At 35.9% G+C, this 13891-nt stretch overlaps 3 protein-coding genes and 1 long non-coding RNA gene across 9 annotated transcripts in view; 1 reads left to right on the top strand and 3 right to left on the bottom strand.

Annotated features, from left to right (window-relative positions):
• LOC101243296 overlaps nt 1-725 on the bottom strand; it is a 5897-nt gene extending 5172 nt beyond the window's left edge. The window contains exons 1-2 of the mRNA XM_009862214.3: nt 605-725; nt 124-269 (exon numbers count right to left, since the gene is read on the bottom strand). Of these exons, the coding sequence (XP_009860516.1) occupies nt 124-269; nt 605-668 (210 nt within the window). The 5' untranslated portion in view covers nt 669-725. The remainder of the gene's footprint in view (nt 1-123; nt 270-604) is intronic.
• Nucleotides 726-2674: 1949 nt separating this feature from the next.
• LOC100177543 (F-box/LRR-repeat protein 4) lies at nt 2675-8115 on the bottom strand. The gene is made up of 9 exons (XM_026837244.1): nt 7808-8115; nt 7361-7513; nt 6219-6469; nt 5613-5801; nt 4790-5331; nt 4425-4519; nt 3783-3917; nt 3512-3655; nt 2675-3112 (listed from the first exon to the last, which is right to left on the bottom strand). Exons 1-9 carry the CDS (start codon nt 8041-8043, stop codon nt 2932-2934), a joined length of 1926 nt encoding a protein of 641 aa, XP_026693045.1. The 5' UTR covers nt 8044-8115; the 3' UTR covers nt 2675-2931.
• Nucleotides 3525-4068, top strand: LOC113474798. Its single transcript, XR_003396487.1, has 2 exons — nt 3525-3615; nt 3707-4068. It is a non-coding gene; the product is annotated as an uncharacterized LOC113474798 (long non-coding RNA).
• A 502-nt stretch (nt 8116-8617) lies between the features above and the next one.
• LOC100175231 (endoplasmic reticulum aminopeptidase 2-like) overlaps nt 8618-13891 on the bottom strand; it is an 11846-nt gene continuing 6572 nt past the window's right edge. For 4 of the 6 annotated variants that reach the window (XM_026837241.1, XM_026837240.1, XM_026837238.1 and 1 more), the window contains exons 10-18: nt 12876-13039; nt 12551-12619; nt 12090-12299; nt 11454-11689; nt 10948-11100; nt 10646-10752; nt 10176-10348; nt 9712-9859; nt 8629-9436 (exon numbers count right to left, since the gene is read on the bottom strand). In XM_026837241.1, coding sequence (XP_026693042.1) covers nt 9252-9436; nt 9712-9859; nt 10176-10348; nt 10646-10752; nt 10948-11100; nt 11454-11689; nt 12090-12299; nt 12551-12619; nt 12876-13039 — 1445 coding nt within the window. In that variant the 3' untranslated portion in view covers nt 8629-9251. Of the gene's footprint in view, nt 9437-9711; nt 9860-10175; nt 10349-10645; nt 10753-10947; nt 11101-11453; nt 11690-12089; nt 12300-12550; nt 12620-12875; nt 13040-13456; nt 13652-13891 lie in introns of all 6 variants that reach the window. The other 2 variants (XM_026837239.1, XM_026837242.1) reach the window with 2 other exon arrangements.

The raw sequence follows: 13891 nt of genomic DNA on the forward strand, positions 1-13891 counted from the left end.
TTTAAACTTATTATAAAATGCGTGTCTTATTTAACTCCGCGAAATACTGTTTTAGTATATATAGTAATTAAAATCCGTATATAAACAATGATATAAACAACCTAATTCATTCAAAATATTTACCGGGAATCTGATGCGAAAGTAACGCACCGCATCGCGGTGGTGTAGTATAACGTGTATACTGGTGGTCGACTGGATAATATTTGATGTCAACAGTCTTCTACGCAAACCGGAAAGGAAACGAATATCTCTTCTGTGTGCCGGTGATGCTACAATTGTAAAGATGATAAGTTTATTTATTGACAGGTTTAAAAACGATATTATATAAGAAGTTTCTTTTTTCTGTTTTGTAAAGGAGGTTTTATAAGGGGTAAGAAGATACATAGTTTTTTGAGATTTTCTTTAAAAGGAACCGATTAACACGTGTAACTAAAAACGTATGACAAGAAATCAAACTAAACCAGCGAACAAAAGGGTAATAAAAAATAACGACAGTCGGTAAAACACGCTAAAAATACTACTGAAGCAAAAATATCAATTGCTTTTGTGTCTGATAAACCTCTATCTTTTGATGCATAAACGTGTAAGAAATCAAGAATATTACCTCCTTCAGAAAGGCGCATCTCGGCGAGCAGAATTATTCCAAGTAAACAAACAAACTTAAACATGTTTCCTATAAAATCGGACGTCGAACCTCTGCTGTTCTGTAATAAGTAAATTTTAGAAACTTTCACTCAGATTTATAAAATGCAGAAAGTGAGCAACCTTAAAAAATTAAATAAAATTTTACCCCCCAATTTTTTTTTTTTTAAACCCAAACTTTCTTAAAAATTGAACGTCAAACGTCTTCCTTCCAAGAACTAAACTTTCAGAAATTTCCGCAAAGATTTATAATACGCATACAGCAACAGTCCATATACAAATATATGAAAACAACAGCATATATTGAACTATCACGTCAACCTCAAACGACAGTATCTCAGGTCACTTTTACCATAACCGCCAACGACGATGCACACAACCGAACTGAAGCGTTCACACGAACCACTGCTCTTAAATTTATGTTATAAATTGCAGGGGAAATCCCGTAAACTCAACCGTGACCTGACGGGCAGTGGTTACAAAACGGAAACGACAAGTTTACTCAGATATTGTAACTTTTGTAACAGAACCTCCATTTTTCTATGTTTAGGCTGATCTAAATTTATATATTACTGTGGGGTAGATAAATAATGTTTTTTAATATTGCTCATTTCCAAATCGCGTACATTTAACAAATAGGCCTACTAATGTTATTTTAGAGTCGTATAGATACGGTTAAATACGTTTGTAAATATTCTATGTTTGTTGCCAAATGGGGCGATAAAAGAAAATAAAAACACGCGCTGTATTACGTACCCGAAAAGCCTATTATTACCCTTAATTAACACTGCCACGTAATTTTGACCCTGGTATGATACATCAACGTTCTCTGGTTTGGTATTTATGTATCGTCCAATCAGAAAATATAACCAATGTAATGTTTTTACACTTTTTGATTACATCTGCACGAACTTATCATTTCATTTCATCATTATGCATCACGTGACCCTAAACGACGTCACGACCCAGTGGAACGATCCGTCACCCTAATTGCTGCATAGCAAACGAAACCAATGAAATATGTCCACAAAACTGACAAGGTGCTGAAGTTTATACAGACACGACTTCTAACTTACGTGTTGCCAACATTACACGTATCAGGGTGCGTGCGTTATAGGTATCAGGATCGTGCAACAAGAAATCGGATTATAAAAGATTACCTGCTAAGCGCATGAGGTATTTCCAACCTTGTTTTAACGGGAATCGTATGGTTAACCATGGGATCATAAACCACCGATATTGGATACTTATAGGCAACTGTAAACTTGAAGTGCGAGATACTTGGTGCCAGTGGTTAAATCGAAGGAGATACAATCCAACTCAATAACGTCCCGTCGTTTCAAAATTTAATATCTAACTTCTGAACTTCCTGGTTTAGAAGTCAATACTGTGGTTTTAGCACAAAGTTGTGACAACAGACTTGGACACAAGCACGTATTGGAATTGTGTATTTTCGCTATCCGGGTTCGTTTAGGGTTAATATTTGCACGGATTCTGATAAACAGAAATCCTGAAAACAGCAGTCAAGTCTATGAAGCCTGCGGTTATTTATTGCATTTTTGAGACAGACATCTGGGCGTGATATGCAGTGATAATCCTTCAGATTCTTGGCCATTTTCCATGGATAGTTAAGCTGTTTGCTGGCACGGGTGTTTAAATATCTGTATCCGGCACTAATCACGACGCAGACAAACGGGTTGAATGAATGATAGTTTTTTCTCGCATGACGGGCAATACTTAGGGCGGAAAAGACTTATTGTCACTTTATAGAAGATTTTCGAAAGTGCTGACATTTTCACAAATCAGTAGTGGCGACTGGGTTGTACCAATTCGGGCTATCTGTCTTGCCCAAGGATACATATACCCATAATGAAAGCAGTTTCGATGCAATCCGGTTTCGGATCAGTTTTGGTACGGATTTTATAACGCCGGCGCCGCAACGCCACTGCGCGTGTACAAAATATTGGATCAAGTATTATGCGAACTCTCTAACCGCTACAGCGATGGTCCAAGTTTTTCTTCACGCAACAACCGAGGTATAGGGTATTTATTTTAAACTAAAATATATTTTCTTGCAGAAAAATACTGAAACTGGCGGCGTGTGCAAAACCAAGATAAAATCTCACAAAAAAAAACTCACCATGAAAACAGAAAGACAACAAACACCGACAACAAGTTGTCTTTACAAACACAAATAAGGCAGAAGTTAAACGCAACACGGCCGTATCTTTTCCTACATTTCACTAGTTTGTCTAAAAAAAGGTAAAAATAATATAGGGGTGTAAAATATCACTCCTGAAAACTGCGTTTGATCGCCACGCCAGGAAACATCGTTCGCAGACGGTTCACGACGTCCACAGTGAAAGAAAAACAGAAGGAAAGATCAAGAAATTGAAGATCTTTGCACTGGTGGAGGAGCAACTCTACAGCGGCAACTGACACTTGTCGCGTACCCAAAATATCAAGTTGTCTAAAGAGAAGAAAAATATTGAATCAATTTGTTAGGTTTATGAATAAAAGACAGGGAAGCACGAATAATATGATTAACTGTTGAATTTGTTTAACCTTTCCCAAGGTGAGGTTTCGGCCAAATTCATTAATAAGCGTCACCTCATATATTACCTTGCCAATTTGTTTGCACGCATGGGAACTACATTGCCCCCATACATACATACTGGAGATTTTTAAAGTTTTTTAAACACGCGGCAACGATGGTGCCACAGTGCCATAGCATAAGATATAATTTGACATCAGCGTTTTCCAAAACATATTTTATTTATAAACTATTTTAAACCATTTTTAGATTTCACAAAAGGGAATTTGTAGATGATATAAACTGTATATGATCAACAAACTTTATATTATGTACCTTAATTTGATGCAATACTCAGCTAACATTCTTATCTCTGCATCAGCCACAGTACGATTCGCAGTAAGAAACAACTTCTTAAGATTAGGGCAACATCTTGCAAGGTATGTGAAACAACCAGTGGAGCTCTGAAGAGTTCCACACCTAAAAGTTGCAATAATTTAATAACATTTGATTTTGAACTTAATATTTTAGTGATGCCGCCAAAAAGCTTAAAGAGCACTGAATTTAAACCAACCAATCAGAAGTGAGAAGACCACACTCAACCTACCATCCAAAGTCAAGTTCTTCCAAGAATTGACAATTTTTCGCCAACTCATTCAAACCGCGACTTGTTAAACTACGAGCTCGCCATGCATCGATTATTCGCATCTGTTTACAATGGGCAGCTATCTCACAGAACACCCTAGAATTGTGACCGAAAAGACAAAATAAAATTGATTTATTTACATTGTGGTTAACTACTGATCAATTTAAATATGTAATACAACAATTTTATATGAATATTAAATAATAACATAATCTCACAGAAGACCTTGTATATTATAGTAAACTAATGATCAAATAAATATTTATTTTAGGAAACAACTTTACATACATTAATAATCTTCTCACCCTGGTATTCTATGTTATTCTGTCGAATTAAGTACTTAGGCTACTTTAATATTCAGGTAACTAACTGAAAATCTCACAAGGCTTTAAAATATAAGAAATTCATAAGAATGGGGGGCAATGTAATGTTAAAACGGCATGTTGACTTATCACAGGCCAAAAAAAGTTAGGTCAAAATATACCAGGTTTTAAATACGTGATGCTACCTTGGAATACCACAACCTAAAGTGAAGGTTTGGTCCAATAAGCTTAAACCTGATGACATTGGTTTTTCAACATGTGGGTTATGAACGCTACAAACCTATCATAATCCGTTATCTGTTGACAGCTGCCCAGGTTTAAGCTTTGAAGATTATTGTTGGAGTGTAGAACACATATGATGCCCGCATCATCAACCTGGTATTGAAAGTTATGGTGTATTATTAAACCGCATGCTCGTCGAGATATAACATTAGCGTCTTTTAATACACCAGGCACAAATAGTTATTTATTCACCTCGCTTAGTTATTTATGCTTACTGTTGAGTTAAAAGATAGGTGTCTTCGTTCACCAGTGTTTTAGCTCAAAATAAGCAAGTACATTCATAAATTTTAACCTAATTCTCCAATAACTGATTATATTGGCATTGTAAACTTTACAACCACCTTTATGACATCATAAACTGACCTTTGTTCTGTATAAATTCAGTGTTTCCAGTTGTTTTAATTTGTGTAACACTCGAAGACCTTCGGAGCTTGGTTTATCACAAGATTCAATATTAAGGTGATTTAAACCTGGCAACACTGCTGTCATTGTAGTAAGAACCTCGTCAGTGATGCACGGAGAAGAGCCAACATCTAGGTAGGAGAGAGAGGACAAGTTACATGACCTAAAGAACCAGTTAAAATGGTCGGGAGAAATGATATCTCCACCACCAACCCAACGCATGTTGAGGGTCTGAACCGTGCAGCCATTTTGACAACGGTTCACGATGCCTTTGAGTGTGTTCTCATTAACCATGTGCCAGTAGGTGTGAAGATTAAGGCAGGTGAGTTGTGAGGGGTCGTAGCTATGGTCGTGGAAGACGGAGCAGACTTGAGCAGCTCGACAAATGTCCGGAAACGGGAGGTAGCTAAAGATCTTGCTCGTCAGCTCAGCAGGGAGGAGACTAAACATTCCTCCAGGATGAGAGAATTGGATTGGCTCTTCCTCTTCTGAACATGAAGCATCTGCCTCGGTGAAATGATACTTAGTTTGTTTTGTGTTTCTTGTTATAAAATTATTAGTGTTTTTACACCGATATCCTAAACACTAAGAATAAATGAGCCTCAAGCTTTAACAGAATGAAGGGAGAACTAGAGAAAGTATTAGGTTAAGATTAAATATGGTGAAACTGAAGCCGATTCTATATAGGTAAATGAATACATATGTATTTTATTTTAATGCAAAAGTATTTAATACAATGCAAAAATTTAAAGGAATGTTAAAATTAGTGTCCCTTATAAGTTACCACTTTCTGATGGAGGTTCAGGATCAACATTGGAGGAAAGTGAATAATCAATCTTTGATTCGGAGAAAATAAGATCCTCGGAGCTAAAGGATGGAGTCATCGTGGATGTTGATGGTTGAGTGATCCTCATGTTACTTAACGAGCCACTAGGGGGATCAACGGCAGATGAGCCGCTGAACTCAAGCGTGCCTGTAATAGATACAAATGTATGTTTCCAATACAAGGAAATATACGCAGAATTATGTTCTTAAAAATGCTATTTATTTGGGATGAGCATTTTAAAATAATAAATTAGCTTGAAATTCACTGTTGCAGCCTGGCAAACGGCCTGAAAAAACTTAGGTTCGGTAGGTTAGGTTCATTAGGCGTCCTGATAGGGGGTGGGACCTGACTGCGGGAGTTTACTTATACAGTTGGCTTGGCTAGGTTCATAAGGTGACACTAGATCGTTTGGTCATCTAGGGTGTGGGACCTGAATAGTTCGGAGTCTGTCAAAGTTGCAATACTTAACATATGTAAAACGTAAATAGACTTAAGCTTAATTTGGAAGGATGCAAAGCCAATACATCATAGCAACATACAATAGATAAGTCCTGACATGACAACCTGTGAGTTCAACTGCATCCAACTCAGCGTAATAATCAAGATGAGAATGGCAGAACTCGAGTCTTATAATCCTGCTCCGATGTTTAATCTCTCGGAGGATGGGAGCGAACATCCGAGCTTCATTAGGAAGGTTGGACTGTGGATGCGGGTTGTCCCATAGAACCTCCCAATGCGTGAAACCATTGGTTAAAGGAAGAGGAATTGCTTTCCCTTGTATGTCCGGATCCGTACCCACGTTGTTGTTTTTATCACTGGGGAAATGAAATGAAGTATTGTGTGATATCATAAGTTCATAGGTGCTTAACGTATACAGGGCATGTCCTGGAATTTATTATGATACCGTATGCAAATAATCACATAGTCTACATTCCAATATATATAAAATATATATATTTTTTCTAGGTGTACACTGTACATAGTCTACAATATAGTCTACACTCCAAAATATGTAAATAATCCAGGTACACATAGACGGACATAGTAACTTAACAGGTTCGTTGGTAACAATGCACTAAAAGTAATAACATCGGAATATGCGTCCATGCACGATGTAAGTCTTCTCAGCTACTGTTTGTGGTATTGTATGGTTATATCTTGTTGCAATTAAATGACTTTAGATTTTATGGTGACTATATAATAGTAATTATACAGTATTTATATATAGAGGGAAAGATTTGGCTTTAACAACAAGTATATTTGATATCAAACTGCTGCTTACTATAATAACAACAACATATGTGAGTATGTGACACAGTGATGTACGTGTGGCACATTACATCATTCAGGAAATGTGCACTGACACAATATACATACATTACAAACACACGTCACTATGATGTCATAACCACAGCAGTCAGCAACCCATAATATAATAATACTGCACTTTTGACTTTGATTATCTGTACTGAAAAATTACATAAATTTGAAAATATAAATTGTCTCCAAAAAATAACTCAAAAAGAATTCCTTCTTTATACATTGTACAGCTATATTTTTTAGTTTTATTGGGAATTTTTACACTGTACAGGAAATATTTTGGTTTTATTGGGAATAACTTTTTACATTCCGTAACTTGAATTTTAAATAGGAATAAAATAGTTTACTAAGACGTGCATATTTTAATATCCTGTATGTAAACCAACCTTTTAGCTGTTTGTTTTGGAAATCGTTGACATAATGCTAATATTCTGACCAAGGATCCTGGGTTGTAGGTTTCATATATTGCTATGGACCATGGGTAGACAGCTTGGTCAAATACAACATCAATGTAATCCTGACTTGTGAATGGGAAAGCTCTGTAGTATAAGCACAAGTTAATAAAGGGTGTGAGAAAATTTTACGGGAAAATGAAAGCTGCATAATAGTGGTATTGCAAAAATATGTAGTATGGAAACAACTCTTAAGTAATCAATGCTATATCTTGTTGTGAGTAATAATTGTTCAGACATACATAAAAACATCAATTCTAAATAAGACTGAAAAAAAACATAGAAACACTTAATTATTGGCTGTCAAATTGAGAAATGATACATATGAGAACTGCATAAATGCCACTGACCACCATAAGCATAGCCAATTTTACAACTAACCTCGGCCTATGATCTTTCTTAAAACTTGGCGAGCTACATTTCTCCCACCAAGGCCCATAAGTTCTCATAACAGCGGCTTGTGTGAAGTCACCATACTTAGGGAAGATCTGAGGTTCTCCCATTATGTTGCTGACTGAGTAGGAAAAGCTACGCCGATTTTCCCCGCCATATTGGGAACTGTAGTCGATAATTCCGACAGCGTATTGTTTGATATATTTCGGACCGTGTTGCTTCATTTTCAAACTATGTTCATTGTTTTTTCTACTATTATCCCCAGAGAGCTAAATTCCCTGACTAGGTGCCAAAAACTGTAAAAACATTCAGTAATATAAAAGAAATAGGTTAATAAGACTAATTGATAAAATCTGACAATTATTTAAAAAAACAATCATACCATAACATAAAAATAGGTTGAAGCTGTATTCAAAAATGACATAAACGCCAGTAAGACACAACTACTTTAAACCATGAACGACCTGCGTGAAATTTACAACACTATAAAGAGGTTGCACAACACTGACAATGCGTTTGCAGTTTATGCAATGCACACAAAGGTGTTACGTATTTTTAAATACCTTCATAAGATGAGTCAACAAACACTACGGCTTACTTAAAGTTTTAGTCGCCCACTTGGTAAAAAAACGTCATTACTTACGTAGCTAAGACACATCCTACGATTTGTTGATGGAATCAGCTGATCGACGTCAACATATGACGTCATCGCACGGTCTGGTGCCCATCAGCTACTATTTTAACTGGAGCGGGGAGTTTTTTACATAGAATAAATGCAAGTATATTTAAATGACGAAACCACTTAAGAATTCGCGTATTAAACCGTATACCGTTTTTAATTGCACGGACCCTTAAAATACAGACACAACTCAAAAAATCTTCAAAGAAAACGAAATAATGGTGCAAATATGACACTAAAATCTATAGGCACAAATGGGCAACATCTGATCTTTTGTCAGCAGAGATTGTCACATAATGAATTGGTGACGTACCACAACAAAGTTTAAAAATGGCACTGAAGGTTATTAGAAAGATGATACAATTTTAAAACTGACTTAAATAATGCATTGATAACATACAGCAAAATCTAACAAGCAAAAAAAAAATGAAATTGTAAATTGAAGGCGATAATTAACAGCATAATTTAGGAAGCAGAAAACAATTTCTTTTTTTCAATAACATTTACAACAAAGAACAAAAACATAAAAACTTTGCATAACTATATCTGGCATCACATAAAACCTTCTGCTCTGCTCATAATTGCAGTGAAGATGAAAGCTAGACTCAAAACAAAATTATAGTTTTAGTAAAATCTTCAGTAAAAACGGTCAAAATTAACAAAAATTGCAAATAAAACTCTTTGCAACAAGACTGCAAAAAACTACAAGTACATTAAAATCTGCAAATAAAACATTATAAAAATGGAAATAAATTAGGGTCTTCTGCTTCTGGATTGGTCTTTCAACCAAAGCTTCACTTCCGGCAATCTTGTTTTAGCCCAGTATGCGTTAACTGCGGAATTCTCCAAATTTCGAAGCACAGATTTCATTTCACCGATTCCCTTGGAAATGAAAAAACTTCTGGCTGCTTCCACTTCTCCATGGTCCGTGATTAAATCTAACAAGAAGTGAAAGCAATTTAAATAAAGTATTTAGAATGTGGTATTTTTACTATTTTCAACTACCGAAGAAACTTGTTGCTGCCCAATTTAAATTTGCCTTTTCAGACGTTTGGCTAAAATTCAGTAGGTTTTGACTACTTACTGAGATGTACCGCACCATTTGAGCTTAATGGTGAGCTAGCTATAGTGTTGTACACAACATATCAATGTATATACAACATATGAACTAAGACCTAGAAAAACACAATTAAAATTACACCACAGTACTTACCTAAACACAGTTTAATAATTGACCGCATAGCGAAACCAGATATGGAGATTTTTTCAACAATTTGCTCCCAATGTTGCTTCACGAACCTCCAAGTTATTGTTCCACCAACTAAGTTTGTTGTCAATCCAGAAACAAGCGTTTGGGCATCCTGGGTGCAAAGTGTTAAACAGCTAGAGTTAGTTATTGTATATGGCAGGGGTCTTACAAATAGGCACACCCAGTGACCCGGTGTTTAGGCCTGAGTTGTCTAATTAGTAATTACCCCAAGTTACATTATAAACCATAATATACAGAGTTTTCATGTTCACCATCTAGTTATAACATGGGTGTTTTCCATATATTATACAGAACCTTACATCTCATGGTCACTGTTAAGTTATAACATGTTACAAGAGTGTCTTCTTATACACCAGATAAACAGGTAGTCTACACCTCATGCTCACTGCCAAGCTGAATATACATACTTGAGAACGAATAGTTTCCCCTTTAAGAAACTCAGATTGTAGAAACAATATTTTGTCAAGTCGAGTTGTTTGTGCCATGCCTAGCAAAATCTTCTGTTTTAAGTTTGGATCAGTTGAGTTAATAAAGGTTTCCCACAAGTGTTGCCAGTCTTCAAGTGTTCCGTGTAAGGATGCTGCAGAAATATTACATAATGGAATCACTGGGAAACCATTCACAAACCTAAGTTACGGAATATGTTTGATACAATACAGTTACACTCAAGGTCATAGGCGATACAGTGAACTGCATTAATTAATGTGCCGATTGTAACACACTTTGGTTCTGCTTCTTTGTAAGACATCTAACAGCATTGTAAAAGCTGTTGTAGATTCAAAACTGTGGTGCTAAAACATAGGATATTCCCACGTTTTAAAAATCCGGTTGACATCACCCCAAACCCAAGCATTACACCTAGGTATGCATAATCTACCTGCTTCAAATACAATAGGAACATCATCTGGAGGAATTGCTTTCTCTTCTTCTTTCCATTGTTTAAAACGAAGCAAAGCTTCATCAATGCAGGGCTTGTGTTTTACACTGCGACAGAAATTTAAAAACTAACATAGAAATCAAATGAAGGATTCCCAAGCTTGAATTTCTATTCACAACTTTGAATAAAAAAGTTTAAACTTTGACAGAACAAGAAAAAAAATTATTTTCATAAAAAAATGTTTTTCTTAAATTATTAACTATTTTGAATTATAAGCGATTAGAAATGTCATAAAACGTTACCTGCACATCACACTAGTGATGGTAGTTTGAAGTTTCATTTGGTTACGGTTGAATGAGCTTCGATTCTTCCATGACAATTCGTCATAAAGATTTTCAAACAAAGTTTTTGTGAAACTCGACAGCTGGTTATGAGCCTCTTCATCAAGTTGAACCCTGAAAGTAAACTAAAATTTAATCTGTTTCAAGCATAAATATAAGTTTACTCAAATAACTTTTTTTCAGCTGCTACTATGCATGGTATTTATTGCACTGTGAAAGGTTAATTGTAACCAATATATTGTTTACAATGCTGCAAGAGTTCGGCACAGTGGCAAACTGGTTGGTCCGCCTGCCTCTAGCCCACAGCTTTTGGAATTGAGCCTCGATGCTGCTACGATTGTATTAGGCGTATGTGTCCTTGTGGAAGACACTTAAAAGCAATTGCTCTAACCCACTGAACCCTACAGGTTTTCTAAATTGTCAGCTACACCAAACAAGAACTACTTCAGAGTAAAACCCCAACTTACTTGAGTATATGGCTAATATACCGTAACCCACTAACAGCGGTCACGATAGGAGCGTACATCTTTTCTTGTGATATAAATCCAAGCAAACGGAAAACTTCGTTATAATTAAGTTTTCCCACCCTTGCTGCCTCGAATGCATCTGATATCAGCCCAGAACGGTCGCTTACAGAGAAAGCGTTTGGATTGGCGTTCAAAGCGTTAATTAATTGTGACCACATTGCTGCATCATAATTGACCTGTCAATACAGATTGGTATTGCATAATGAAGCTTGTACAAATTAATTATAAAAAGTGACGGAAAAATAAGGTTTTTGGTATAAAATATATTGGAGGATGAAACAGCAAATGTTTTACAAAATTGTTTGTTATAGACTAAAAATAAATAATAATATCCTGATAGTGTTGGCATATTTATACACATTTTATACACAAACACGAAAAAAGAGTTAGATACATAGGACCAAATAGGCACTGCTTTTTTTGCAATTACATGAAATAGCAATGATTAGGGCTGTTGAAAAATGAAGTAATTTATTGGGGAATTATGAAGTAACATATTGGGTGCCTTTTGGTGTTTCTTTTCAATTGGAATATGGAATATACCTGTTTAACAAATGCTACCAAGTCATAATGTACCTGGTAATATCCTGTTTGGTTGTGGTTTAATTTTACCCACTGCACAGATTGTGGTAGCGTGAACACCGCATGCTCAGCGTCGAGCAGGACCTTCGTCGGGTGCATGGGGTCAACATCCGTGACGTAAGATAGAGGAATATGCCACACGGAGGAGCTAGATACTTGAGCGTCGGAAGTTGGGTAGAGAAATCTTGATTGCGACACAGACAACTATAAAGGGAATATTTAAAGTATTAGGCTTTTTACTTTACTACAGTAACTGCACAACAACAACGAACACTTAAAATGAAACTGTTACTCCCACACAAACTAAGGACAAGGGTAAAATTGTTACTTAATGTTCTATTCCATCTTCATAAACAAAAAAAACCTTTCTTTTCTGCCCTCATTACAATGTACAAAAAGTTTTTAGAAAAAGCAGGAATAAATATTTTAGAACTTTGTTCAGTGATTGGTTAAACCTTGTTTCCATTCAAATTTACATCAACCAATGGGAAGCCAGGAAGTGTGGTCCATGTTTTCATCATCGCCTGGAATAGAAATCATACATTTTGCAACGAGAAACTTGCAGTGAAGAACAAACATAAAATAGCAACAAATGGTCATTAAACATTTGAAAAATCGACACAAAATGATTCTACTGTAGTTGATGTCCTATTGCGAGGTACGCTACAAAGTGATTTTTTTCACAGTCGTTCTTTTACCCAAATACATAAATACATACTTTAAATTTGTTAGAAAATAGTTGACATGAATGCAGAAGAACATAAACTTTATAATTCTAACCTGAATATCAATATCTGGGTGACTTTTCCTTGCTGCTATTGAAACTTTTTGGATCAGGTAAGAGTTTTCTGCATTGTCGAACTTATATGTGTTCAAGTATGTGTTCACGCCTTGAAAGAAAACTTTTCCAAGCAGATCAGCAAGCATGTAGATGATACAAGCCCCTGTAGGTGGGGGTTATAGGTTAAGTTGTAAGTGTACAGTGGTGTTGTGTATAAGTCTTATATATAAATAAATAAAAGCTATTCCTCATCACGTGGTGTAGCAACGGCAGTTGTTATAACATGACTACACAAGTGTTCTGTTTTATACACCTTATGTATGAAACAAAACACTTTGAATAAAACAATTCTAACTGACTGGTTGTAATTCACTGCAGAATATTTCAGTAGGTCTGACTACCCTACAACCTCATGTTCAGCGTCAGTGTGTTTGGAGTTAGCTTGGTATGTATGGTGTGGTGGGTAAGTGGTTGACGTAAGTTTAACTGTCTAGACATTGAGGGTATAATGGAATGGGTTAATAGCTAAGTGTATGATAGTAGTGGGTATTGATAAATTAATATTTCTTAGCTAAGTCACCTTTGCTGTAACTTATATTGTCGAAAATTTCGTTGATTTCCTTTGAGTTTGTCACATTCACTGTGATGGGGTGAGTGAAATTTGATGAGTCAGTGGAAAACGCTCGCATAGCATGACGTAGCGGGAATTCAGACATGATCGACCACTGAGGTTCAACAGCATTAACTCCAGCAAACTCCATATAACTTGCAAAACCTGGAGATTTATTGAGGTATGAGGTTGTGCATAGGAAAGAAGGTGAAATAATGTTCCACACACCACTTCCCTATACATATACCATGTTCCGTAATAAGGACACAAAACAGCAAAATGGTGCATTGGAAAAACAATCAAGCCTAACCCGTTTCTATACATTTATGAACCAGCACAAGAAAACACAGATTTACCACTAATCTTGTAAATCATTTTATGTCTTTCAAGTTTATCATGACTACA

Source organism: Ciona intestinalis, chromosome 12 (assembly GCF_000224145.3).
Source record: "Ciona intestinalis chromosome 12, KH, whole genome shotgun sequence".
Lineage (NCBI taxonomy): Eukaryota > Metazoa > Chordata > Ascidiacea > Phlebobranchia > Cionidae > Ciona > Ciona intestinalis.